The sequence below is a fragment of the Hevea brasiliensis genome, chromosome 18 (assembly GCF_030052815.1).
Source record: "Hevea brasiliensis isolate MT/VB/25A 57/8 chromosome 18, ASM3005281v1, whole genome shotgun sequence".
NCBI classification, from domain to species: Eukaryota; Viridiplantae; Streptophyta; class Magnoliopsida; order Malpighiales; family Euphorbiaceae; genus Hevea; species Hevea brasiliensis.
The window spans coordinates 31,813,314-31,841,304 of record NC_079510.1 but is presented as its reverse complement, the minus strand read 5'-3'; the positions used below and the strand labels follow the sequence as shown (position 1 = coordinate 31,841,304).

Sequence of the window (27,991 nt, the reverse complement as noted above, 5' to 3'; positions counted from 1 at the left end):
AAGTTTAAATCAAGATATTATTTTGTTAATAAAACAAAACCTCAAAACTTAATTGTTTCATATTGAAAACAAAATTAAGAGCATTTTGATATTTTTGCTATAATTAAAGGTAAATTAGATAGAAATTGAGCAAATAAATCAATTTGTTAACAAAACGAAAAGTGACAAACTAACTTGTTTAATTTTTAAAATATAGGGACTAGATTGTTAACTTTATCAAATTTTGAAAGATTATATTAGAGTTTACCCTAAACAAATAAAAACACACTAAAAATAAAATAAAATTCCCAATTTATCCATTAGGTTGAGTCATTGTGATATTATAATTGTTTTAATTTTTATTTGATTTTAGTTTTAAATAATTTTAAAATTGTAAAAGTTATTTTATTTAAATAATTTTAAAATATATATTTTTTGCATAAGTAAAATGATTGAATAAAAAAACACAAATAAAATTAATAATTGCACACATTTAAATAATTTTATATTTTATTTCACATGCTTTTGAAAATGTCATTCCTGATTATGTGTTTTTGAAAATGCTATTAAAAGTTATGTTTTTATAAGCATATGGCTATATATTTTTTAAAATACTATTGAGAAAGGCGTTTTTAAAAGTATATAGCTGTAATTTCTCATAAAATTTATTGATTTAATTTGTTAGAAAAACTCTTTTTTCAGTAATATTTTCTTAAGCTAATAATATTTTTATAAATAACTTTAAATCTACATTAAATTTGTAAATATTTTTTTTATAATTTTTTTAATAATTAATCCGAAAATAAGCCAACTTATAGCACATGAGAAAAAAAATTCTAGTAGGGTTATTTTGCCCAATTTCCTTCCATGTGGCACCGCCACTGGGTGTAAGGTATTTTAATAATTTAAAATATAAAAATAATATTTTTAAGCAAAATAATAATTTTTTTATTAATAAGTAATTTTATTAAACTTTTAGTAAATTTAATTAAAATTATTAATTTTTAATTTATTTAATTTATTTTTGAACTTATCATTTCACTATAAGTTTAACTCACAGATTAATGTGACTTTGAACCCAATAGAGGCATTATGCCATTTATGTATTCTATCATATGATTTCTTGTCGGAATATGCCAAGGTTACTGTCATGACCAATCTCTTTGTCTCTCTTGCCCGGCCTGCCCTTTTTCTCTGTTTCAAACTGCCCATTTTCCTGTTGTTGATCACTTTCCCTCTTTCTCAAGCACCCTCTCTCTCTCTCTCTCTCTCTCTCTCTCTCTCTCTCTCTCAAGCCTCCTTTTGACTAAAATTTACAACTGGGTATCACTGGTTTTCACTTGTGATCCATTTTTTCTTTTGTTTTTGATGGGTTCAAATGATTTGAAGTGAGATGCTTTGAAATGGGTTCTCTTTGTTTTTATTAGTTTTTGAGCTTTTCACTGAATTTTTGTGGAGATGGGTTTGGGTCCTGATTCTATAAAGGTAAAGAATTTTGAAGATAAATCAAAAAGCAAGAAGAAGAAATATGAGGGAAGTAGAAAGGAGGAGGAAGAGGAGAGTGGGTGTTGGGCTAAATTCAGATTGATGGGAGGTTGCATGCCTTCAAGATCAAAAGTTGATAGCTCTCTAAGCGGTACCACCACTCAATATGGTAATAATCTCTTTAGTTCCTTTCGTGTTGATTTTTGGTCATGTTATATTTGATTAAGAATGGTATGTTTTAGGTGTGAAGCTAGTTTTGCTCCTTTGACGTTGTTGTGCTTCGGTTCCGCTAAATCAAGCAAAGAGAAGCCATACGTTCTTTGAACTTTTAGGATTTATTATTTATTAATATTCTTCTATCATCAGGGAGGTTCATAAATTTATCATGATGATAAAAGTTAGTTGGGGTGGGGGGGGGTGGTGTGTGTGGCGCGCTCGGTGAGGTGGCGGGGAGAGGGGGGGGAGGGTTGGGGAGGAGTTTGTGGGGATTGCAATAACCTTTTCTTACATTCAAGTGTGAATAATCGTGTCATGCATGTGGTGAGCAGGTAGCACCATATCAATTTTTGTAAAATTGTGGAATTTTATTCTTTCATAAGTGTTGATACAGGGAAAAGTGAGACAAAGGTGTTCCAAAACTTGGGTTATTTTATTATACAGCTCACAGGTAAGGCAGTGTTCAGTTGGGTAGAGCCTTAATGAAGATTGTTGTTTTGAATGATAAGTTGTTGTATGCAACCATGTTTGGTCAAACAGCACCACCATGATCTTTTGCCATATTGTCTATGAAAATATTACTTTGATAGCAACTATTATGTCAGTAAACTTGTTTAAATTTCACTAATTGGTAAATGTAGCAAAAAGTTGATCTGCATAAATGTTTAAGAGAGTTCTGAATTTTAATAGCAAGACATAACTTTTTTTTTTATATTGCTTTGGTGTTCAGTGGAATCTAAATCTACAGATGAGAAGAGCAAAGACCAACCAGTTGTTCCTGTGATGTCCTCTACAACTAGTAATGGAGAAAGTGCTCCATCGACTCCAAAATTCAGTGAGGAACTGAAGCTTGCTTCTCAGCTCCGAAAGTTTACTTTCAACGACCTTAAATTAGCAACCAGGAATTTCAGGCCTGAGAGTCTTCTTGGAGAGGGTGGTTTTGGCTGTGTCTTCAAAGGGTGGGTGGAGGAGAATGGAACTGCTCCAGTGAAACCTGGCACAGGACTTACGGTAGCAGTGAAAACCCTCAACCATGATGGACTTCAGGGTCATAAGGAGTGGCTTGTGCGAACCTGTCCTCATTCTTTATTGTTTTTGGACTCATTTCTTATTCTTACAATGTTAGATTATTCATTTGCTTAATGTATTTCACAATATTTCAGGCTGAAGTTAACTTTCTTGGCAACCTTCTCCATCCCAATTTGGTTAAATTGATCGGTTATTGTATTGAAGATGATCAGAGGTTGCTGGTGTATGAGTTTATGCCTAGAGGAAGTTTGGAGAACCACCTCTTCAGAAGTATGTGGTTGAGAAATTTATACACTCAAATTTGCTTACCTATCTTGGATTATGCTTATTCAAAGTTATAATGTAGAACATTAGTTTTTTAACTAGTATGATGCAAACAATGACCTGTAAGTATATACTTCTGGTTCCTTACTTCCTCTAATAAGGAGTCTTAAATTTCTTATACACGTAATGAAAATGGAAAAGCCTTGTGTATACACTTGCATTTTTTGTTGAGGAATATTTCATAGAAGTTGGTTGAACTTGAGCAGTATTTTTTTCTCTTCCTATTTTGTTTAGGTGATACATATTTATGACATGATAGATTTTTTATTTTGGTTTAAATTAAGGCTTATGGGAATATGTCATATGCACAAAACTTAGCTTATAGCTAAGATTATTGCTCTTTATATTTAGTTTACTGATGTGTCTCCATGTGTCTCTTCCTTGAGACTTCCTACTGAGAATTTTATAGAATAAACAGATTGCTGTGCTTGATATGTGCAGCAGCGCATTTGCATCAGTAAGGAGAGGTACTTTTTTGTATGTGTTTTTCCCAATATCATGTGCTTAGCCATATGCAGGCAATGGCTTTGGCTGCTAAAATAGTTGTTAGGGCTTTTCTTTTAAGCAATGTCCTTATATGGGTGTTGTTTATGGCATCCCGGGTGGAGTGGTGATACAAATTTTGTATGGCTGTCTTAGTTTGATAATAATTGATTTTCGTTTGGAACAAGATTTTAACTATTTCTATGAAATTAATTTGGTAAAACCACTATATTAATTGGGACCACCCTGCAAATCCCATAGAAAGATGTTATACCAATTGTTTGTGTTTATCTTGAGATAGTTGTATTTTTTTCCATATTATTTAGAAGTTGATTTTGCTTAGCACAGGGAATTGTAAGGGCCTCGACAGAGTTGTCCATTTTGGTACGACCAAATAGACTTCTGATATTGTGTCCTTGAAATCTCCATTTTGACATATTGCTTAATGGATTTGGACAAATTCCATTTCTTGGGTGAAAGCTTAGTTAAGTTGAAAAGTGGGCTACCAGTTTATTAGGATGCTCTCTTGTTATGGTGTCACCTTTAGGTTGCTTAGAACATGCTTTTGTGGCTTTGTCTTATATGCTGATTTAATGTTCTTATAAATTCTTTTGCCAACAGAAAGATAATATCTGATGTAAAAATTGAATGGTTAGGAATTAAATATAAATAGATCAAGATGCTCATAAAAGACTACTTGATACATGCATAAGAATAAATTCAAGTACTAGGATCAGATTTACTGCATTTTGTTCCAACTGTATGTGTATACCATCATATAGTTGGATTGGTTACAGTTCTGTGTGGCTGCCTTTAAATTCTTAGTATATTTTCTCTGTTCTCACACTTTCTTTCCTTTTGGTTCTCTACAACAAATTAGTTAATTTGTTCTGGTTTTAAACATATGTATCATCATGATCGATGTTTAATGTTCTCTGGTAACAACCATTTTATATGCAGAAGGGTCCTTGCCTCTTCCTTGGTCTATCAGAATGAAAATTGCACTTGGTGCTGCAAAGGGTCTTGCCTTCCTTCATGAAGAGGCTGAAAGATCAGTGATATATCGTGATTTTAAGACATCTAATATCTTATTAGATGCGGTATGTCACTAACACATGCATCAATAATAAATTATTTCCCTAATATCCTAATCTCTCTTTTACCTTTCTCATTCTTACAACTATAATACTATTGTAGGATTACAATGCCAAGCTCTCTGATTTTGGACTTGCCAAAGATGGTCCCGAAAGTGGTAAAACTCATGTATCTACTCGAGTAATGGGAACATATGGCTATGCTGCCCCAGAATATTTGATGACTGGTGAGTGGTGTTAAATTTTTTTTTTTTTTTTTTTTGGGTATAAACTATAAAGATACATATATTGGATGAATGACTAGAATTCTAGATAATTTCTGAACTGCCTCTAGAGGCCATAACTGTTTAGAGAAAAAAAAAAAAAAAAAGGAAATTGCCAAATAGTCCTAATAAATTATAAAACTTCCTAACAACCATATCAAAATATAAATTACTTATTGAATTTACTATTACTAAAAGAATTATAATTGTGAAGGGCCCTTCTTTCCAAGTGAGTTTGGGTCATGGTTAGGACTCAGACTGTGCCTGTCAGGAGGAATATGGTGCATGAATTTACTTGCAAGTTGTAACAGCAGATGAGGAAGCTATATAATCATCATGTAGAAATTTGGATGGTATAGATTGTTCGAAGTAAGCATTTATATTGTAGCATAGGCCTTAACTTGTATGTATTATGTGCTCTCATAAGTTGCTTAGGGTTCCAAATGAACCAATTGCCTAGGGAACTGCTCAAGTGTAGGTCAACGAGGTTGACTCAAATTTATTATTAGGAAAAGCAAGCCGAGCTTAAGCTTGAGCTTGAGTTCATCAGGAAAAGCTTATTGAGCTAAGCAACCTTGTGCCAAGCGTATGTGCTAGTACCAGACCTCCACCATGGTCTCTTATACACAAATCAGTGAAGTGAGTTTTATATCCTCCTTGACACTCATGATTCACAAGTTTCTGGAGATGCCACAACCACCATCACCAAGAGCTACAGAGAGGAGTGTGGGATCTCTTTTTTAAAGGATACTCGTTTTTCCTCATGTTTGTTAATGGGAACATGACCATGGTGGGCCTCATCTTATCCATCACCTCTCATTCTTGCTTGTCTTCTATGGCATCATCATATTCAGAAGTGATAATAGTGAATATGCTGCAGAAATTGCTATACAATAATAAAAGTAGTCATGAGCTTTTAAGATTCAGGCTTTGAACCCAATGACCAGCATGGCTGTTTGGCCTTGTTGTGGTCAGTTTACATTGAAAGCTAGTCAACCCAAGCTTGAACGCTAAGGAATTTGTCTAAGATTATTTAACATGCTCCTACTGTATTGTAAATTTTCACTATTATATACATATATTTTTTGAGCAGAACTTTTATATTATTGCAACTAGCTCTACTTTTATAATACGTACTTTGTTTAGTAGAAATCTTCCATATAAAGGTCATGGATCCACTGTTTGCTCATCATCTGATGTTATACTGTTCATTCCTTGTTGTCTTAGGACATTTGACCTCAAAGAGTGATGTCTACAGTTTTGGAGTAGTTTTGCTTGAAATGCTGACTGGCAGAAGATCCATGGACAAAAACCGCCCAAATGGGGAGCACAACCTTGTTGAATGGGCAAGACCTCATTTGGGAGATCGGAGAAGGTTCTACAGATTATTAGATCCTCGTCTTGAAGGTCACTTTTCAATCAAAGGTGCTCAGAAAGCTATACAACTGGCTGCTCAGTGTCTTAGCCGTGATCCCAAAACTAGACCCCGAATGAGCGAAGTTGTTGAAACACTAAAGCCTTTGCCTAGCTTGAAGGATATGGCCAGCTCTTCCTATTATTTCCAAACTATGCAAGCAGATCGGAACAAGTCAAATATGCATAATAAAAATGGCATCAGAACACAGGGAGGATTTATAACAAGGAATGGACAACCATTGAGGAGCTTATCCAGTCTAAGTGATTCACGTGCTTCTCCATATAACCAGCCATACCAGTCACCAAAACCTAATGGGAAAAAATCATAGAACTATAGTTGTGTTTGTGTATATCTTCTACTGGCTCGTCTTTGTTGGTAGCTTCATCAGTCGCATATGTTAAGTAAAAGAAATAGTGCAGAGGATGGTTCCATCATTTTCTCTGTGGAGAGATGATTTTTTCTTATTCATCTGTTACACTCAATCGGTCAAATGATGTAACAAGGCTCCTCAACTTACACTGCCATTGTGGTACGTAATCATCGAATCAACGAGATCCATATGCCTTACTTCCTGTTTGATTACTTTCTCTTATGAATTGTCTGTTGAGTAATTGAAGTCTTACTGGAGATTGACAAGATACTGGGAAATATGATTAAGTTACTGTATGTGGTGAAATTTGGGTGGTGAAGGTGTAACAGCTATTGGTAAGCTTTGAGACTCAGTAAGTGGGTGTGAAGGGAATTTTTATTTGGTTTTTGATGTCATCATCCAAAGATGCAGCTTTCACACGCCTCTCTACCTTTACATTAACCTCGCTTCTTTTTATATTTTTAAGCTCGTTGTTTCTGTGCAAATGGGTCTCTCTGCTATGGCATTGATGTAAATATAGGTATCTTGAAATATGGGACTCTTTACTGTGTATCTCCTGATGAAATTTTAGAATACTTTGAAAAAGAAAGCATAGGATGATGTATATTTTTCCTACTTCAATTGACATTAAGTGTTGCTTCTCATTAATTTAACTTCAGTTCAACTATATCTCTTTCGTGTGCATATGAGTGTCTCCATATAATTAAGATAACCCTGCAAAGGGAGATTTGTTTGAGAGCTCCATTGTCAAGCTGATTGCTTTGTTTTATTGGCAGCTTATGAATAATCCAAACACAACTTCAATATGGTCTCTACACGAGATTCAAATGGGATTCGAATCTAGGACCTTTTGATAGAGATTTCAAACATGGAAGATTTTGATGAGGCAGAAGGTAGTTTTGCTTCAAGAAGTTCAAGAAGCAAAAATATTCATCGAGATTTGTGGGAAATAAGCTTGGATGTGTGCTTCTCATGAATTATCATTGTACCGAGCTATACAAATCCTTAATGAATCATGACAAAATCACAACCATGATGGAAATATTATCAAGTGCTACCATCATTTGGTCTCAAAAATCCTCCGAAGTTTGTTTTGCGTCAAAATCATAAGCATGTACATACCTCAATGATAAACCAACTGTACCAGCTTTGCAGCTTACACCTTCCAGAATTTGTCTGCGTTAACCAAAAGAAGCAATTGCTTCAGTAATGAACTCGTTCGACAGACTTTCTATATCTCCTATCTTACAGGCTGTAAGCCAACAAAGAATCATTCCAATAAGAGAAATCTCGGCAAGTACTGAACCTATGAACTAGACCCGACCATGCGCCAAAACCAGATTGGAACCGGTAAAATCTGTGTTTGATTCTAATCATGATTGAACCGGATCAAAATTGAACCGGAAACGTTTGGTTCGGTTTTACGCCATTCTGGGAAAAAAAAAATTGAATTGTTGGATTTGAACATAACCATATCAAACCATATTGAACTGGAACTGAAATCTTGGGAGTTTTAAGAGCCGGTTCAAGTTCATAAAAAAGAAACTAGCGGTTCTGAGCTGATTTGAATCGAAACCACCCTAAGTGTACAATCAACCATTAGTGTTATCCAACCTCTTTTCATGTTCTTTCAATTATTTTTTAAGTGTTTATTCCCAAATAAGATCATTTATTAAAAACAAAATTATTATAGAATTTTTATCCATTTTTTATATGTTTTTGGTATCTCTAGAATTGTTTAAAGAAGATGGCTAAGATAACTCTTAACCTTTTATATTAAAAGGCATGCACTAGTCCACTATTAGGTTACTTGTCTAATGTCTATTATATTGAAGATTACAAATAAAATCTAAAAGTAAAAGAAGAAGAAAAAGAAAAAAGAGAAGGTAATGTGTTTTCCTTTTGGAGATGAAAGGCTTTCAATTCATTTCAATTCAAATTCCAAGTAATTTGTGCTATGGGAAGTCAAAATTACTCTTGGTGCAGCTACTCATGATGATTTATGAGCAGCACACTGATCCTCTTAGCTAGTGAAGTCTATCTTTACTGTCTATAGTATGTAATAACATGACTGTCTTGTTTCTTGTTTTTTAAGAAAGATCAAACTCTCTCTTTCACTCTCCTTGCCAGGACCTTTTTTTTTTCTTTTCTGAAAGGTACATATGCTCATTTGTTTAAGCTCTGTTGTCCTGTTCTTCCCTGTTTGGGTTCTTAAGAAACTTTAGGAAAATCAAGAAGAGGGAGTTTGGTTTTATTCCAAGTTTTAGAGGAAGTTTTTCTTTTTCTTTTTTTTTTTTTTTTCATTAAGGTAGATAAGTGGATCCATTTTTTAAGTCAGTACAATGCATAAAAATGGTTAATTTAATGCAGATCCTTGATTGCTGAGAAAATGGGAGGAGAGAACAGTAAAAAGGATTTAGAGTTTGATGTTCCATTGTTGTGTTTGTTTTGAATGAGTGGGAATTAATAATAATTTATGATTTTTTTTTATATTTTTAGTTGTTTTTTCTGAGGCTAAAATTTACATTTTCAACAGTTTCTTTGCATTCCTGCAGAGAATAAACAGCTTCTTCTTCTTCTTCCTTGGTCCATAGAAAGTGATAATAGGAGATAGGGTACTGGCATTATGTATTTATTATTTTCACTCACATCTTGATGTTCATTTTAAGAGAAATTTTGGTTGAAATTGTTATTTGCGTTTTGCCCAACCGAGATCCATACATATCATGACATATACTTCTGTTTTGTAATCCCTCAGCCCCCTAAATCTGTTCCTTCTAAGATATTTCACAAGCATAGGTACCCTTTCTTTGTCCCTCCCTTTACTTTGAAAAATTTTCTTCCTTTTATTGCTTTCCTTAAAGAATAACGGCCCAGTAGTGTGAATCATCAAACAGGCAGGTCTCCCTGCTAAACTAAGCTTGAAATTGAGGTCCCCATTTTGGTTTCATTTACCAACACTTATATTGCACGCACTGCTGATGTGGGATTTTGTTCCCTCCTTCAATATCCAACAATTTTAAATGAAGATTATGCCTGTTAAAAGATATAAGATTGTTTTTGTTCGCTGCATGTTCTTAGTTTTCTTAGTTACATACAACTACTATGGTTTTATCTCCTACTAGCAGAATTCAATATGGGTCAAGCATGCGGTTGCATTCAAGTGGAACAATCAAAAGTTGCTATCAGGGAACACTTTGGAAAGTATAATGCTGTGCTGGATCCTGGCTGCCACTGCTTGCCATGGTGCCTGGGATACAAAGTGTCTGGTATACTTTCTCTGCGTGTACAACAACTTGATATTAGGTGTGAGACAAAAACAAAGGTCAGCTTTTGTTCCTTTAATCTTCATGATATAATGATTTACGTCTTTTTGGTTATGTGTTTTTGGCTTGCATGCTCATAGATGTCTAATATATTCTGTTTTCAATTAAGTTTAATCATCCATTAAGGCAATTTTAACAATCTCAACTAGCAAAACAGACATGTTGATGTGGCCTTCATTTGTTTGTTTGTTTTTTTTTTCCAGTGAAATTCCCTTCTAATATGCTATGTGGGAAGTGTCTTCACTTAGCTTTCCAGTTTCCAATGTTGAAATTTTCAAAATTTTCATTTCAAAAAGGATCTTCAATCTAGGAAAGATAATGAAGCACAAGATTCTTTTGGTCAGATCAGTAGTTCATGTTCTGCTGCTGCAGCCTCTCCAATGATAAAAGTTTGGTTATACTGTTGTTTCCAGGATAATGTATTTGTCAATGTGGTTGCCTCTATTCAATATCGTGCATTGGCAGAAAAAGCAGCAGACGCCTACTATAAGCTCTCCAATACCAAAGCTCAAATTCAGGCCTATGTTTTTGATGGTATGTAGAGTGATGTTTTGTTCTTTTGGAAACTGACAAATTGTTTTAATGTTTGAGTTCAATAAGCATTGATATAATGTTGAAATAAGAATATTGACGCACGTAAATTTTGTAAATCCAGTCATCAGGGCAAGTGTTCCAAAATTGAGCTTGGATGCTGCTTTTGAACAGAAGAATGAAATTGCAAAAGCTGTTGAAGATGAACTTGAAAAGGTATCATGCTACTTTAAACAGAAAAGGTTATATTACTAGAAGTAGCATATTTTCAGGATCATTAATCTAATCCTTATCTTTCTTTTCCTTTACAGGCCATGTCTGCCTATGGGTTTGAAATAGTGCAGACTCTTATTGTGGATATAGAACCAGATACTAATGTGAAGAGGGCAATGAATGAGATAAATGCAGGTATATTTTGTGACAAGCTGACATTGATGCTGAGTCTAGAATACCAGATTGATAATTCAGCCTCTATTTATCACTGCTAACACTCTAGTGTTCTATGATTTTATTCTTGAGCATAGTCTAAGAACTGAATCTTGATTTCACAGCTGCAAGACAGAGAGTGGCAGCAAGTGAAAGGGCAGAAGGAGATAAGATATTGCAGATTAAGCGAGCTGAAGGAGAAGCAGAATCCAAATACCTTTCAGGGGTTGGCATAGCTCGTCAGCGCCAGGCGATTGTTGATGGACTAAGGGATAGCGTGCTTGGCTTCTCTGAGAATGTGCCTGGAACAAGTGCTAAGGATGTGATGGATATGGTGCTGTTGACTCAATACTTCGATACAATGAAGGAAATTGGAGCGTCCTCAAAATCCTCGTCTGTTTTCATCCCACATGGCCCTGGTGCAGTGAAAGATATTGCCTCGCAGATTCGTGATGGACTTCTTCAGGGAAATTCTGCAATTCAGCACTAGTGAAATACAAGCTTTAGTAGATGTATGAACCTTGTGTGCCTGCTAAGACCTTTACTATATTATGCTTGCTTTGTGTTTCCTGCTTGTTGAAATAATACAAATTCCAAGGTGTGATTTTTAAGAAGTTTGGATGATGTTCATATTTGCTTGCACTTAATTACAATCTCTTAATTTGCTTTGCAAAATAGATCCATGTTTAGGACAATGGATCAGATGAAAATCTCTGGTTTCCGAGAACTACTGAAGATCAATAAATGTTACATACATGATAGTCCAAGAAGCAAATGAGTAATCATTTAGTTTTGGTTCATGCTTAGAGGCCGTTGGGTTGTCTTATTAAACTTTGAATCCCCTTGTAAGTGAGCTCATGAGAGATTCCCACTCACTTTCAAGAAGCCCTCTGAAGTTTGACCCTTCATTGATGTTGTACCTGAAAGAAACCAGACCATAAATGGAAAATTCCACTTTAACCCACAGAGAGTTTTGGTTCAAAAAGGTCTCAAAGGAAAAGAATCAATGATAGTCATTCTCTAAGAAACAATCTTGGAAGGTACATTACAGTCTTGTTTCTTGTTCTTTAAGAAAGATCAAGATCCACTCTCAGAAACCCTTCTCTTTTTCACTTGTAACCCCTGCAAGGTAAACTACCTGTAATAATTCTCTTTTCCTCATGTTTGTTTGGGCTCCTGAGAAACAGCAGGAAAGCAAGACAGAACCTGGAAACAAACTAATCTAATAATTTCTTACTATTTCAACACTGTTTTGAATCAAACTTTACATGGAAATTTGTCTTCTGGTTCCTAAAAGTCAAATTGAAGCTTCTTGAAGGCTTTTTTTTTTCTCATTTTTTTGGTAAAAATATTTAGGAACCTAACTCAATTATGTCACAAAATAGAATTGCCTGCTGCGCGAGGCTTCTCAGCATGGTAGAAGCCATTAGGATACAAGGATTAAAAAAAAAAAAAATCAAATCGTTTTTTTTTCTTTCGTGATTTCATATTTCCCCGCTCATAAAGCTAGTGATGCTTTCTACAAACTCAGCAATACTAGAACCTAGATCCAAGCTTATGTTTTTGATGGTGTGAGCATAACACTTCACAAATCTTATGCAGAAACTATTGTGTGTTATCCTTACCAGTAGATGAAGCATGGAAGTTTATGCAAACTATTGTGTGTTATCCTTACCAGTAGATGAAGCATGGAAGTTTATGCAAATTATCTAGCGATCAGGGCAAGTGTTCCAAAACTAAAATTGGATGATGTTTGCCAGCAGACGATATAGCCAAAGCTGTTGCAGCGGACCTTGACAAGGCAAGAATGTGATAGAATAAACAATAGGATCTCTTGCAACTTCGATCAACACCCTGCAATTTTAATGATTTATAGATGGATACGGAATTGTCCTGACACTCATCGTCGATATAGAACCTGATGAGCATGGGAAGCAAGCCGTGAATGACACAAATGCAGTTTATATATCCACAAACTCTGCTGAAAAACAACTATATAATAATCACTTTCAAATCTTACAAGTAATTTTCTGATTAAATTCTTGAACTGGGGCCGATACAAGATTAAGGGTACCAGCTAATGTGAATGCAGAAGCATGGAAGATTGTTCAGATTCCATGTACCTTCAGGACTCAACATGAACAGCCAAAATGATAGCCAAGAAAATGGAATAAACTTAAAACACGTCATATTTGAAGCCGAATTCTTTATCATTGCACCAACAATTCTCACCTCAGATTCCATTATGCAAAATTGCATTCCTTAATTCACCAAAGGATTTAAAATCACAATTCAATATGAGTCACCTGCTCTTCTGCTAAGGCAGCTGAAAAGCCTTAAACAGACTAAGAGGGACGTTACATGCACACACAGTAGTAGGACTGCCAATTGCCAATATAACAAATAATAAGTCACTTGAGCAATCTAGGCAGTCCATCCTCTTGAGAATCCCAATATTATCAGTCATCGATGATTAATCAGCCAACTGACAATTATTTAAATACCCAAGAGTTGAAGCAAGGGTCACAGGGATTCAATACCGCTCCTGGGGTCAATGCACCGACACAACAAAAACAATAATAATTTTAAAAAAAAAATCTTGAGCAAATCAACTTCAACAATGATATTCCAAAACGAGTAACAGGAAGTAAAGCCTGCTGTAAACCAGAGAAATAGGCCTGCTGTAAACCAGAGAAATAGGCATAGACATCAAAGAATTGGAACGGAATTATGAACTCAACCCTCTTGAAATAAGGGTATACAACTTCAGTTTAAGTTGCAGTAATTAGAGATTGTGAGGACTCGGACAGTAATGGCATGGGTTTTTGACACCTCTAAATTTTTTATTTTTACATCCAAAACCACCAAAATGGAAAGAAAGAGGCATCACCATGAGAACTCAGACAGAACCTTAGGAACAGAAAAAAGATGGTCCAGACAGAACCATAATGCACTTCTAATGCCCAACCTACTACCTTCAAAACAATGGGCCGCTCATGGCTTGAGAGCAAGAGCCAATCCAAACTTGGCACTCTTCTCAATAGCCTTGCTATCCACCTCTCCAGAAAGGGTGAACAACGATTTTGGTCGCCACTCATGCTGGACAAGGGCACTTACCCTGCCAAAATTGTTCACTCGTGCCTTCACTGTGGTCAATGGATCCAATGCATGCTGGGAGCCAACTGTAATAGTATTCTCATTGGTTGAGAAGCTGTGGCTCACCTCTGCACCAACAGCATGTGCTGGGTTCACAATATGGTAGTAGGATGCTTTAAGGGAGTCACCCTTGTCATTCCTGTAAAAGAAACAAAAATATACATTTATATGGCAAACCAAAAATGTGGAGCAGTTACCATGGAGAATTGGGAAAGCCAGCTTGTATATCTAGAGCAGAATTGGTGACTAAGAATTACTGATATCACCTTCAATCAAATATTCCTTGTCTCATTTCTATAATGTTTAGCGTAGCAGTGTTCCATCTAGAATATTCTAGAATCAGCAAGAATTTAGTCACCTTGTTCTAAGGATCTCATGCAGACCTCATCACCACTAGAAAGAGACAAAAATGTTGTTTCCGTGCAATATTTTACAAAACCCAACTACTATATATGTTGAAAGTATATTTAAGAATTATGTGATAGAACTTTTGGCAATGAACAATGGTCTTGTTGATTAGTCGTGAAATATTCTGAATGCAGAGAAACATTTGCATGTATCTGTTCAAACAGAGAAAAGACATTACAACATGAAGAAAGAAGCTCATATTAATTTCAATATGTATATGAATGAGTTTTTATATGCATAAATACTGCTTAAATGGAAATTCCCCTATTCTGCCCACCTACAAAAAAGTGGGGGAAAACTCACAGGTTTAACGAAGCAATTAGTTCAGCATTTGAGTAGCTGAGTCCAGCATTGCATTTTGTGAAGTTCCCAGTTTTGGTGTCAAATGACAGCTCCGCACCAAGTGAGGCAACATTGGTTCCAATGACACCAGAGAAGTTAACAATAGGGTTAGGTGTCAACCCAATACTTGAACTTACAGCTGCATAGTCATGCAGATACTGAATCTCCACCTGTTACAAAGTCATGAACAGATCAAAAAGCAATCTTAATCATTATATTTTGGACATAAAGGAAAAGCTATGAGCATCACATAAATCATGACAATCCATTTCAAAAGTTCTCAGTCTCATTAGGAGAGCTCAAAGATTTTCTTATAAAATTGTAAGTTGCCCTGTTCATTTTACATGTAGATTTATATAAAAAAAAAAAAAAAAAACACCTCACCTTGCCAGACCTTTGATCTGGAACTTTGAAGCTCAAAATTGCCTTCAGCCCAGGAGTAGGTTCATCAAATGTAATGGTTGTAAAAAGCTGAGAGCAATGCAAATTTGAAGTTAGAAGATATATGTTTGCAAGGAAACTTGATGGAAAAGAACTAGAGGTAAAAAGAACAAGATACTAGGTATCTTCTTAAAAGAATATCCATAAAATATGACATAGCAAAAAAAATAGTAAAGCAAGGATTCAAACAAGATTCAAACAAAAGTACCAGTGTCAGCAACAAAACAAAACAGGCAGCATGTGGGCAACAAAAAAAAAAAAAAAAAAGGACAGCATGACCATATGAATTCAGGTAAAAAAAGTATAAAAAAGAAAAGAAACCCAATTGGGTTGGGAAAGAAAAGATCAGAAAGAAAGAAGAAGAAAAAGAAAAAATAAATTCCTGCATGATTGGGAAGCAGAGCAGTAAGCCAGGTCAGATTCTTCTTCTTCTTCTTCTTCTTCTTCTTCTTCTTCTTCTCCTTTTATAGTCTGCCTTGTCAGGGTTTGGGATGGGTCATGACTCAAATCATCTTGTCCCTGTGTGTCCAACTTGACGCATGTGTGTCAGACACACATCCTGTGTTGTGTTGTGTCCACGCAGGTATGGCACAGTAAATGGAAGAGTCCAAGTATCAGAGCCATGCAAGGTAGAGATATGGAAAAACAAACCCAGAAGTTGCCTTGGGGCATACACGGAAAAATATTTTAACTTTTGAACAAAAGCAAATAAGACAGTATAGTATAAATCTTAAATTCAGTTTACTTGATATTAGATTATTTGCATGGTTTGCGAACTTCGGAAAGCATTTTTCTTGTAATACTTATCAATGGTGGTCTCCAACATAACGGTACAATTCACTACAATAACAAGCAGACATGAAACTGTCATTAATTTTGACCACTACCTCTGGTTAAAAAAATATTGAAAAGCAACAATATGTGAAAGAATAAATTAATTTATAGTTTATTTGAAAAAAAGGAGAAAAATTTTGAAATGGAGATATTTGGATTTAATATTTTATTTTATAATAATCAAATGAATGTGTAGGTTTTCTTCGGTTGGGAGCCTCATAGATGGAATAGATGAATTAATGTGAATAAACCTTTGTATCTAGAACGAACTATAAGTTCAAGTACTTACAAAGGGTTTAATTTCAATCCTATTCTCTAAGATTCAGCTGAATCATATTTTCTTTTCCTCTTTTATAAGCCCAAAAATTTATAAATGATTGTACTACTCATATTCAGAATCTTGGATCTCAAATTCCCTGAAAAGCAAAGAAGCAATAGTCTTTCCAGGATATATCATACCCAAAAAACTAGTAAAACATCTAGCTCCAGTTTCTCAAACTTGAAACTAAAAATGATTTTCTGCATACTTTGCAAATCAAAATAATGCAGAAAAGAACTTATGTGTCAAGAAAATAAGACCAATGGTGTATGATTAGATCTAGCCAGATTACATTTTATGATGACCAGCCTTAAGAATATACTATTGACCAAAAATCAACCACAGATATCAAATTTCATGAACCCTTATAAGCCCAATTCACATGGATAGGCAATTGAGCATTAAATAATAATAATAATAATAATAATAATAATAATAATAATAATAATGATAATAATAATAATAATAATAATAATAATAATAAATCAAATGAGAATATATGAATATCATACATTAGAGTCTGTGTCCACTTTGACATCAGTAGTGATATTCTTTTTCTTAAGCTGAGTATTGACATCAGCCAGAAACAGCTCACCTTTCTTTAAACCTGTGGATGTAATGGCCTGCCATAATAAAGAACAACATATATATTAGCAACAGTGTTAAATTATGGGAGAAATTCAACATTTTATTCATTAGGAAGCAAATGCAACTACGAAGGCAAGTTAACACATGCAACGCCAACTTCCAAAATGAATTCAATTATAAATTGCTTCAGTTTATAAACTTCAACAAGTCAAGCAAAATTCAAGCAATCCAGTAGCCTGGCTATAAATATCAAATCCATAACGCAAAGAAACTTTGGTTAAAATAAATTCTGCAAAAAAATATACAGTGATAAAGTGCTAGCTGAACTAAGTACCCAAATTAAAAAAAAAAAAAATTGTAGAAGATTGGATCTAAATGAGGAACTCACAACTCCAGTAGGAGAGTAGGTAGTGATGGTGAACTTGTAGTCAGTCTGGTAATCCTTGTACAGAAGATCTATTTCATTTCCACAAAACAAAACCAAATTACCCATCAGAAATTTGAGATTATCATATCAAACGAAGAAGAAGAGATGGTAGCAGATGATACCTACCTCTGGCTTTCTTCCCGATTTCAGTATAGAGACCAGGACCCTTTCCCATGATTATTCTGAGCAAATATTAAAATACAACCGCAAAATGAGAGAGACGTTGAGCTTGAGAATCTTGGGGCTTTGGTAGTTCTTTTATAGGAACCGAAAAACCCTAATTTCACCTTTTCTTATCGGTGATTTTTATTTCTTCAATTATATATTCAGTAGGAAAAGCATATCAGCCGTTGGATGTAAGGTAAGTGGGTGTATGCCGTTGATCGCGAGGTCTTATTTTTTGATGATTTTGTTAATGATCACGTAAAATCTGTTTAATAACACAGGTAAAACGCGATTAGCCTTTTTATTTATTTATTTATTTTTTATCTTTTTCTTCACTTCCACAATAGCAACTTTTTTATTCTAAACAAAAGGAAATTTTTTTATTATTGTTTTGATTATTTATTATTTTATTTTAATAAAATAGTATATATAATTTAATATAATTAAAACTTTTAATAATTATATGTTTATCCAAATTCAATTAAATTTTTACTTTTAAATAATTATTAATTTTTTTTAAATATTCTTTCATAAAAATGTATAATGTAATATCTTTACAGCAGCCAACATATCAAATACTATAAAATTAATCATTTTTTCTACATATTATACAGATTATATATTATTTTATTTTAATAATATAAATTAATACATATTTTTGTATTTTATATTTTCATAATTATATTATAAAATTATGTTAATGATAAAATTTTTAATTAATTATAATCTTATTTCATGTGATAATAAATTTTTTAATGCTTGAAATTATAAACTTAAGGATTTCAAAATTTTTAAAAGATGTTATAAAAAAGAAATGTGGATAATTTTTTTGGTATAAAATAAGATTTTGATAGTTAGAATTTAAAGAATTTAAAAAATTGATATTTAATATAATAAGTTAGCTTTTATAAAGAGATTGTGACACATGACAATTTTTTAAGCAACTTTAATAATTTAGGTGACAAACTTTTGTAAATCAATTTTGAAGGTTCAGCTTTAATATATATGTATATATTGATTGATAATTATAAAAAGAACATGTACAAATGGTTTTGTATTTTTAGTATAACTATTGATTTATTTTTATTTTTAATGACCTATTTATGTCAAGAAATTTTTAAATTTAATGGTTAAATATGTTATTTAAAAACATTTAAAGATAGATATTATTTAATTTAAACTTTAATTAATTTGATTAATAGATAATTTTTATATTTTTTTAATTGTGTATATTGTAGCACTTTTTAAACATAAATATTGAGTTAGATGGTTTAATTGTGTAAGCTATTTTTCAAGTGATGTCATGTGACTTCTTTTAAGCATTATTATTAAGTTATGTAGCTTAATTTTATAATGTATTTTTTTAGTCTTAATTATTTTAAAATTGAAAATTTTAGTTTGATGTTATTGCAAATGAAAATAATTGAATTTAAAAAAAAATAAAGCATTTTATAATTTGAATTAGGTATGAAGAAAACCGCTTAAAGAAAACCTCAGCTTTACACTTTTTTTCTAAATTTATCTTATTTTTTAATTTTATCAATTTCAACCCAACTTGTTAATATTAATAAAATAATAACCTATTTAATGAAGAAAAATAAAAAATATTTATAAAATTTAGGTCAAATGATTAAAAAAATTCATTTTTTTAATTTTTTATTTATAGTTAAATCTTTAATATAATCCTCAAATTTACACATTAATTTAAATTGTATCAATTAACATAATTAACGAAAATAATTTAAATGTTTTCCTACCTTATTAATATTAGTCAATTTTTATATTTATTCTTAAATTGGTAAAAATACTATTTTACTAAATTAAATTTTATATATATATATATATATATATATATATATATATATATATTTGGATGGTTATAATTAAATTTCTTTTAGTTATATTATTTACACTTATTTTATATTTAAATTATTGAATTTTTGTCATTTATTTAGCTTTAAATATGAGATAAAAATAACAAGAAAAATATCATTAAGAATTATAAATAGAGAGAGAAATTTTAAAAAATAAGATAACAATATTGAATATAGACAAGTAGAGCATATTAGGCTAGAAGATAGAAAGAAAAAAAAGGGTAAACCTAAATTGACTTGAAGAAGACTAGTACAACATGACCGAGAAGCATTACACATTTATAAGGATTTAACCCAAAATCGTTTAGAGTGGAGAAAGCGAATCCATATAGCCGACTCTAAATTTTTGGGATAAAGGCTTAGTTGAGTTGAGTCGAGAAGTTTGCTAAAATTAATGAAAATACTAAAAATTATTGAACAAATTAATAAAATTAAAATAAATGGATAAAATTGATAACGAGAAAAAACATTAAATTATTTTTGTTAATTGATGAATTTATTTATTTTTATTAAATTTATTGCTAAAATTAAAAATAATATAAAAAGTTTAGAATCAAATTAACATAATTAAAAAGTTTGACTAAAATTAAAAAATTTTAAGTTTGGATTTTTTTTTTCTTGTCATTTAGCCATAAAATTTGTATAACTATATCATTTAGCAAATGAAAAAATTATCTTTATTTATTTAAATATAGATAATTATAAATATCTTATAAAAATAATTTTATTAATTTTTAATTATTAAAAATAAAATATAAATTTTAAAAGAGAAAATTTATAGAAAATAATAATTTAATTATAGTGAAAATTATATTTATTGTTTATTAAAATAATTTTGTAGCTTCATATGTATTTCTCAATTTCAAGCTACTAAAATGTTAAAATTGTTATTAGTGTTAATAGTTTGGATTTAAATTAATAAAGCTAAAAAATAGAATAAATTTGAAACAAAAATGCAAGATTCGGATTTTTTTTTTTTACTCTTTATAATAATTTAAAATTAAAATATAATTAAAGTAAAAATTTTAAGAATAAAAATGCAATAAAGTTTAAAATGAGAATAAGTAAAATACAGTAAAAAATACATAATTGTAATAAAAAGCTAAAATTTTTTAGTTATTTATAAATTTAAGGGATTAGAATTTTATTTTGAAAAAATATAAATTCATCAAACTTTAGTGTTATAAATAATCACATAAGAGATAAGCCCCCACTTTGTAGATCAAACATAGAACTTATATTGTTGTAGACGATAAAGTTGGTTGATCTTTTAATACGATGATGTTGGATCTTTTTTGCTTGAAGTTGATATTGACAAAAAATATATATCTTCTGAATGACTACTGGTCTTTTGTTTGATTTGGATGATAAATAAATTTTATAAATCTTTTATACTTATACTATTTTTCTAAAAACTTAATGCATGTGAAGTCTACATATAAGTTTAAACCACTATACTTTAATGGAGAAACAGGTCGCATTATCGAGTTTCATTAGTAAAAGATCTCAAGTAAAAAATCCAAAATCTTAAACAAAACAAAGTTAATGATCATACTTTTATTTAAAATAACTATATGGCAAACCCTCGCAATAAGAGGGATCATAAAAATAGAGACAAAATGTAGGATTTTATTGTCTAAATCCGGTATACTATAACTCAAAATATAAGATGTATGGTGAGATCTACCTATTAAATATATAAGTCCCATTTATTTATATTTTAAATCTATGATAGAGCGAGTGTAGATAAGAGTTTTCATGTAACTCCTACTAAATAGGGGACAAACAAACTCAAGTTCTATTAATAAGAATAAAATTGAGAATAAATTTTAAGTATTAATTCCAAAAGGATACGGATTTGAGAGTTAATAAAAAAAAATACTAAAAAAAAGAAAGAAAGAAAGAAGAAAAGATCTAAAGGAGGGAGGAAGGAAGGGGCTATCACTTATAAGAAGCAACCCCTCTCTTAAATTTGATTGTAAGTTAAGATAATTTTTGTAAAATGAAAAATTTTAGATAAAGGAGTTTTTTTTTATTAAAATTATTTATTTTTAAAATAATAAAAGAATAAATTCATATATTTATATGCTCATCCATTTATTTTTTAATTTTTAACTATATAATAGTCCATGATTATTTATTTTGATTGTATTAAATCGATGTGGAAAAATATGCCTTTAAAATCTCTTAGAGAAAAAAAATAATTTCAATATATAAAAATTACCCAAAAATACTCTTACTTGTTAATATTAAAAAATAATTTTTATAATTTTCTTAATAATATATAATTAATAGGACCTTTGAATTGGTAAATATTATATGGCATTAAAAGCAAATCATTTATGTCACATGTATTAATGAATGTTATTTACTTATATTTACTACTTGTGATAGTCCATTTTCTAATAATGCATGTTATTTACTTATTGTAAGCCTTGTTATTTGTATTAGTCCTTTATATTTATTTGTAATTTGTGGTTTATAAACTATAAAAAAAAAATTATTAGTGAAGCTAATAATTTAATTTAGGAAAATTAGTTAAGTATTGGTATTTGTGCTGATAATGTCAATAACATTAATTTGCCAACACTTTTTCTATAAGCGTCACCAAATGAGCAATACATAGATTCTATAACATCATCATATTGACTGCCCTTTATATTCATAACGTCTCAAAATTAATGACACTTATTCTTTAAGTATCTTATGGATGATACATTATTAAGGCTGAGTATTCGGTTCAAACCAAATTAATCCAAATCGAATCATCAAACCGAATTAATTGAATTATTATATTTTAAAAATCAAACCTAACTAAAATGAATGAAAAATTAAACAGAATCAAACCGCTTTATTTTATTTCAGTTCGGTTTAAATTGATCAGTTTTTGATTTTTTGATAAATTTTTTAATTTAGAATTGATTTTCAAGTTATTTAATCTGATTTTGATATTGATTTAAACCTAATAACTATTAATTAATAAAATTAAATAATATATATATAATTACATATAATTAATAAATTCTCTATAAAAATAAATTAATTTAAAAATTAATAAAGTAATTCAATTCGGTTCAATCAATTTTTTTCTCTCCAAAATCAAACAGAATCGAAATTTTAAAATGTAAAATCAAATCGAATCGAATTATCTTAAAAATCCAATTGAATTATTAAACTAAGACAGTTCTATTTAGTTTATTTGGTTCAAATCAAATAGTGCTTACCTCTATACATAGCTATATAAATTGAGTCCCTAATTGGCTACGTTATGTATGTATTGTGTCATAAATATAGCAATACTTATTTTATAATTATCGCGAAACAGATGATGCATAACTATAGTTGAATCCTCGCTTAGCTACATTATGAATGTATAATATTTCAAATTTAGTGGCACTTATTCCATAAGCTTCTCAAAATGGGCGATGCATTATTTAAGTAATGTCTCCATTTTGATCATACTATGTACATAACGTTCCCAATTAACGATGCAAAAGCTTGGTTAATTTTAAAAATTTTAAAATTATTTTTAATAGTGTCTCCAAATTAATTAATTTTTTTTTAAATTGACGTTTTCAGAACTAATGAAGTAATTTCATGATTGAAACATATACATTTTTAAAATCAATTATATATTTTGTTTGCTTCTTGTTATTTACTTGGTCATTTTTTTTTCTTTCCTCATCAATTAAATGTCTCATGAGTTGAGTTATTGTAAGTATATGATTTTTTTTTATTAAATTAATAAATCAACCATTGCAAGTGATTAGCCGGATAGAATTTGTGCTACTTCAGCTAGTTTGGATAGGCCGATAATATGTGAAAACATGGGCTAACGTACTTCAGCTCATATTTTAAGTAAGCCCAGCACCTAGAGACAGAGTTATTCCTTTGATTCTTTTCTGAGAACATCTATCACAGACAACTCATGTGAAGCAGAAAATGTGCTCTTGTAAATTAGTTATGGATCTTGTATTTACGATAAGGCAACAAAGGAATTTGTATAAATTTTTTTTCTTTTCTAGATTCTTCCATGTAATTCTATATAAATAGAAGTAATACAATGAAAACAGCAGAGGAATTTACTCTACTTCTAAATATTTGCTAAGTTTTTTTCATGGTATCAGAGCACAACTTGTGCTCATAATTGTTCCTCTCTTACTGATAAGTATATTTTGTTCATCAGTTTATTTATTGATTTATTCCTATCACTGCCATCATTCTACAAATGGCAAATACAAGTCAGCAAACTAGTGAGAATGACGTTCTCCACCTGCATAATTCTGATCATCCTGGCATGGTCCTTGTTACTGCACCATTGACAGGAAAGAACTATCTGTCATGGAGCAGGTCCATGGTGCTAGCTTTACAGGCCAAGGACAAGCTTGGATTTATTGATGGGAGCTGTGCAATGCTTGCCACTGGATCTGTAACACTGGATAAGTGGAAGACGGTTGACAGTATGGTAACTTCTTGGATCTTAAGTTCTCTCTCAAAAGAACTTGTTGATGCCTTTATTTATGCAACATCTTCAAAGGATCTCTAGGAGGAAATCAAAGAGAGATTTGGGGAGAGCAATGGGCCTCTCTTATACCAGCTAAAAAGGGAGATAAGTACTCTATCACAATCAAATGCTTCTATTATGGTATATTTTACTAAATTAAAGAAATTATGGAATGAGTTAGCTTGTCTCAAACCATTGCAGTGTGTGAATGTGGAGCATCTAAGAAAATGGATAATATTAACAATGAAGATAAGCTTATTCAATTTCTAATGGGGTTAAATGAAACATATGGTAATGTTAGAAACTAGATTCTTTTGATGGACCCCTTACCTAGTGTTAACAAGGCATACTCAATGGTGCTGCGGGTGGAGAAACAAAGGGAAATCCATGTTGATGTTGTTGATGAGCTCAACTCTCCCATGACTGTCAAAGGGTAATACTAGAAAGATAAACTTTAGAATAAGAAAAAGGGAAGGAAGGAAAATTTTGTGATCACTGCAATACTAATGGCCATACTAGAGATTCATGCTTTAAACTCCATGGTTACGCAGAATGGTTCACTGAACTCAAACAAAAGAAAGGCAAAGGCAAGGCACCACTAACAGCTAATGTGTTTGAGAAAGTACCTGAAGGAGATGGCAGAATAGATTATAACAGTGAACCAGTTATAATTGACTAGGCTAGCATGATACAGTAGGAGATTGCAAAGTTCATGAAAAACCAGAATCCTACAATGAATGAGGCAAGTTGTGTCAACTTCACTGGTTTTACAGGTAAGGATTCAAGTGACTATTCCTTTAGCAGACATGGTAAGAATAATGGTTTGTGGATTGTAGATTCAGGTGCTTCAATTCATAAATGCTATGATTATACACTTTTTCAGAATACTACCAAATTAAACCACCACAACTTAGTTACATTACCAGATGGGACTGTTAAACCTGTTTCTTACAAAGGTGACATCAAGATTAGACCCAATTTGCAGCTTCATAACACACTATTCATACCTAGTTTTAAACATAACCTAATATCAGTAAGTGAACTCACCAAAACTTCCAATGTTTTTGTCACCTTTCATTCTAACCATGGCTTTTTGCAGGACCAAGTGACTAGGGAAGTGGTGGCAAGAGGGGAGCTGCAGGGGGGACTATACATTATAAGCAATAGGTCTGTTAAAAATAAGTGTAGTCATGAAGTTTCTGATGATGTACGTGCTTCAAAATCCTATTGTACTGAATACAAAATGAATGAAGTTCATCTTTTATGATTTATGGCATTACTGGTTTGGACATATCTCAAACATTAAATTATCTCATATCCCTACAATAAAACAAAAGGAAAAAGGTCAAGAAGTTTGTGAGGTATGCCCAATTGCTAAACAACAAAGATTAAGCATTCAAAAAAGTAAAATCACGACAAATGCATGTTTTGATTTAATTCATGTTGATCTGTGGAGACCATACTCAATGCATTCAATCTCTCATTCAAAATATGTCATTACAATTGTTGATGATTTTTCTAGGGTAACATGGGCTTATTTGCTACATGATAAGACAAGAGTTTGTAGCATTCTTCAAGATTTTTCAAATATGATACAAACTCAATTTCAAAAGAAAATAAAGGCAATGAGGTCTAATAATGTTATAGAATTCATCAATCAACAATGCATTGTGTTTTCAAATCATATGGGATGTTAGATCAAAAAACTTGTCCTTATTCTCCACAACAAAATGGAGTTGTGGAGAGAAAACACAAACACTTGCTACAAGTGGCAAGGGCTTTGATGTTTGCATCAAATTTGCTAAAACATTTTTGGGGGGACGGTATTTTAACAGCTACATATCTCATAAATAGGATGTCTAGCAAAGTTTTGAAATGGAAAGCTCCTTATGAGATACTGTTTGGGAAGATTCCCAATTATGATCACCTCAAAATTTTTGATTGCTTGTGTTTTGCAACAAATGTTAGGCCTCACAACACAAATTTGAACAAAGAGCTTTAAAATGCATTTTTCTAGGATATGCTCCTGGTTTTAAAGCATATAGATTGACATACAAAATAAAAGCATAATTGTTTCTATAAATGTTGTGTTTTATGAGAAATATTTTCCTTACATGAGTGGGCATATCACACAAAGAGATGAAAGCACTATTCCTTTACCCATACCAGAATTAGAATTTGTTTTTCCTGAGTAAGATGCTTCAATTCCTTTAAGGGAACCTCACAGCTCAAACACAACACCTACTCCAGTTATTGATCCTATTCCACCCATTCAAGATGATTGTCGACACCATATTTTGGCCGATCCCCAAAATCAATAAAACTTTGAAACCGATCCCTGGTACTAAGTCTCCTTCGGACGGCTAATCACATTTCCGATCCTTCTTTGATAGGCTGTCACAATTCCAATCTCTCCCCGCAAAGAATTAAATCAAATTGTTAAGTTCTCGTGATCACCAAAGCTTTACTCCTATCGCTCACCGATCTCTCAAACCCATTGTCGAAACTCAGGACCCGTTAAGTATATTCCTACTAAACGAAATGAACTGGCACTAGATCTTTTCTTACCAGTTTTATTGCCGATCTCCTTTTCGAAAGATTAAGAGCTAAGGTTTTGGTTCGGTTTAATGAGGATTCCGATCTTAAGTGTTCAAGTTAAATTTTCAATTTTAATCAAGTCCCATTCAGCATTTCTTCCCCACCGATCTCATGCTTATTGTGCTTTCCGATCTCTTATACTTAGATTAATAATTGCATTTAGTTCTTGTTTCGCTATGCTCATACAATCAAATACTTAGGCAATTCAGAGATTTTCCAATCACATCCATTCATTGAACAAAAGAGACATCCCATTTCATTTTTTGTACAAGCTATTCAGCTGGAGGGTCACCCCCAGCCTGATTTACATTTTGCTCACTCTCTCTCTCACCCTCGGCTTCCTCCTCACTGTCCTCATCGTCGCCTCGGGAGCCGTGCCGGCCATCCAAGAGAAGTCTTCTTCCGGGTAACGCTCGAGTTCGCCAAGAGATCCTTGTGAGCATTCACATAGGCTCCGCTATTCCCGTCACCATCTCTTCATCTTTCTCCTTAAGCTCCTCGTCTTTCTCCTTGAGTTCCTCGATGAGTTGAGCGACCTGAGCAGCTTCGTTGGCCTGAAGCGCCTGGACTTCTCCGAGAGCCCGATCCCTTTCAGCTAGAGCATGAGACTGTTCGGCCAGCTTGTCTTCATAGTACTTCGCCCGTCCCTCAACTTGAGATATATAATCCCGAGCGAATGAGAGTTGGGATCGGAGGGAAGCCACTTCCTGATTTTTCTTCCCGATCTCCTTACCCAGATGCTGAACCTTTTCCCAAACCAAGGTCTGATTCACCAGGCACTCCACGTTCAGGCTCATGGATTGAGTCAAGATATCATCAAGGCTGTTCGAGGATAGCCTGTCCCGATCCTCCCGAAGGAAGATGGAAGACCCCAAGACTTGGGCAAAACCGGGGTTCTCCCGAACAGTCCGGTTATTCTTCAGGGACTCGATTAGCTTTTGAGCGCCACGAGAAGAGGTCCTCCCAGAAGATTGAGAAGGACCCCTTTCCGTGCTTGGAACAACTGGAAGAGCCGAGGTCGCTCTTCCATCTAGGAGGAGATCGGACAGCCTTACGGCCGGCAGATCCGAAGGTTGAGGCGGGTCCCCTGTACTTCCCAGATTCATGACCAGTGTTCAAGCATTTCGAACGTTTCATCTCCTTTATTTTCCGGAAGATCTCTTTGTCCTTCTTCCGCTTCCTAGAACCCTCACCACCCGCCATACCTGCACAAAGAAAAGGTCAGTGAGATCGCTAAGGTCCTGAGAGCTGAGATATAGAAAATACCAATGCCGAGGTCAGAGAGCGGAAGTTCGCGGTCTTGGCCGGTGAGCAGTTGAATAGTCCAATGGTGCAATTTCGGCGATCACCGCATCCAAACAAGAATACTTTTGAGTGGCGGCGACTCTTCAG

General features: G+C 32.6%; 3 protein-coding genes across 6 annotated transcripts; 2 read left to right on the top strand and 1 right to left on the bottom strand.

Moving 5' to 3' along the window:
- Positions 1-1,080: 1,080 nt before the first annotated feature.
- Positions 1,081-7,327, top strand: LOC110672077 (serine/threonine-protein kinase PBL34). Of its 3 annotated transcripts, none has more exons than XM_021834740.2 (6): positions 1,081-1,633; positions 2,411-2,745; positions 2,844-2,979; positions 4,477-4,616; positions 4,714-4,837; positions 6,101-7,327. In XM_021834740.2, the coding sequence occupies exons 1-6, from the start codon at positions 1,438-1,440 to the stop codon at positions 6,616-6,618; spliced, it is 1,449 nt and encodes a 482-aa protein (XP_021690432.1). In that variant the 5' UTR covers positions 1,081-1,437; the 3' UTR covers positions 6,619-7,327. The 3 variants fall into 3 exon arrangements, with proteins under 3 accessions (XP_021690432.1, XP_021690433.1, XP_057996453.1); XM_021834741.2 differs by having other exon boundaries at positions 1,083-1,633; positions 4,480-4,616; XM_058140470.1 differs by lacking the exon at positions 1,081-1,633 and adding an exon at positions 1,940-2,131.
- A 1,057-nt stretch (positions 7,328-8,384) lies between these two features.
- Positions 8,385-11,557, top strand: LOC110672078 (hypersensitive-induced response protein 1). Of its 2 annotated transcripts, none has more exons than XM_021834743.2 (6): positions 8,385-8,546; positions 9,789-9,985; positions 10,400-10,520; positions 10,642-10,733; positions 10,829-10,925; positions 11,069-11,557. In XM_021834743.2, exons 2-6 carry the CDS (start codon positions 9,797-9,799, stop codon positions 11,431-11,433), a joined length of 864 nt encoding a protein of 287 aa, XP_021690435.2. In that variant the 5' UTR covers positions 8,385-8,546; positions 9,789-9,796; the 3' UTR covers positions 11,434-11,557. The 2 variants fall into 2 exon arrangements, with proteins under 2 accessions (XP_021690435.2, XP_021690434.2); XM_021834742.2 differs by lacking the exon at positions 8,385-8,546 and adding an exon at positions 8,653-8,816.
- A 2,095-nt stretch (positions 11,558-13,652) lies between these two features.
- On the bottom strand, positions 13,653-17,766 carry LOC110672080 (mitochondrial outer membrane protein porin of 34 kDa). Its single transcript, XM_021834745.2, has 6 exons — positions 17,585-17,766; positions 17,420-17,487; positions 16,956-17,066; positions 15,234-15,320; positions 14,811-15,019; positions 13,653-14,238 (listed from the first exon to the last, which is right to left on the bottom strand). The coding sequence occupies exons 1-6, from the start codon at positions 17,631-17,633 to the stop codon at positions 13,938-13,940; spliced, it is 825 nt and encodes a 274-aa protein (XP_021690437.1). The 5' UTR covers positions 17,634-17,766; the 3' UTR covers positions 13,653-13,937.
- Positions 17,767-27,991: the final 10,225 nt, after the last annotated feature.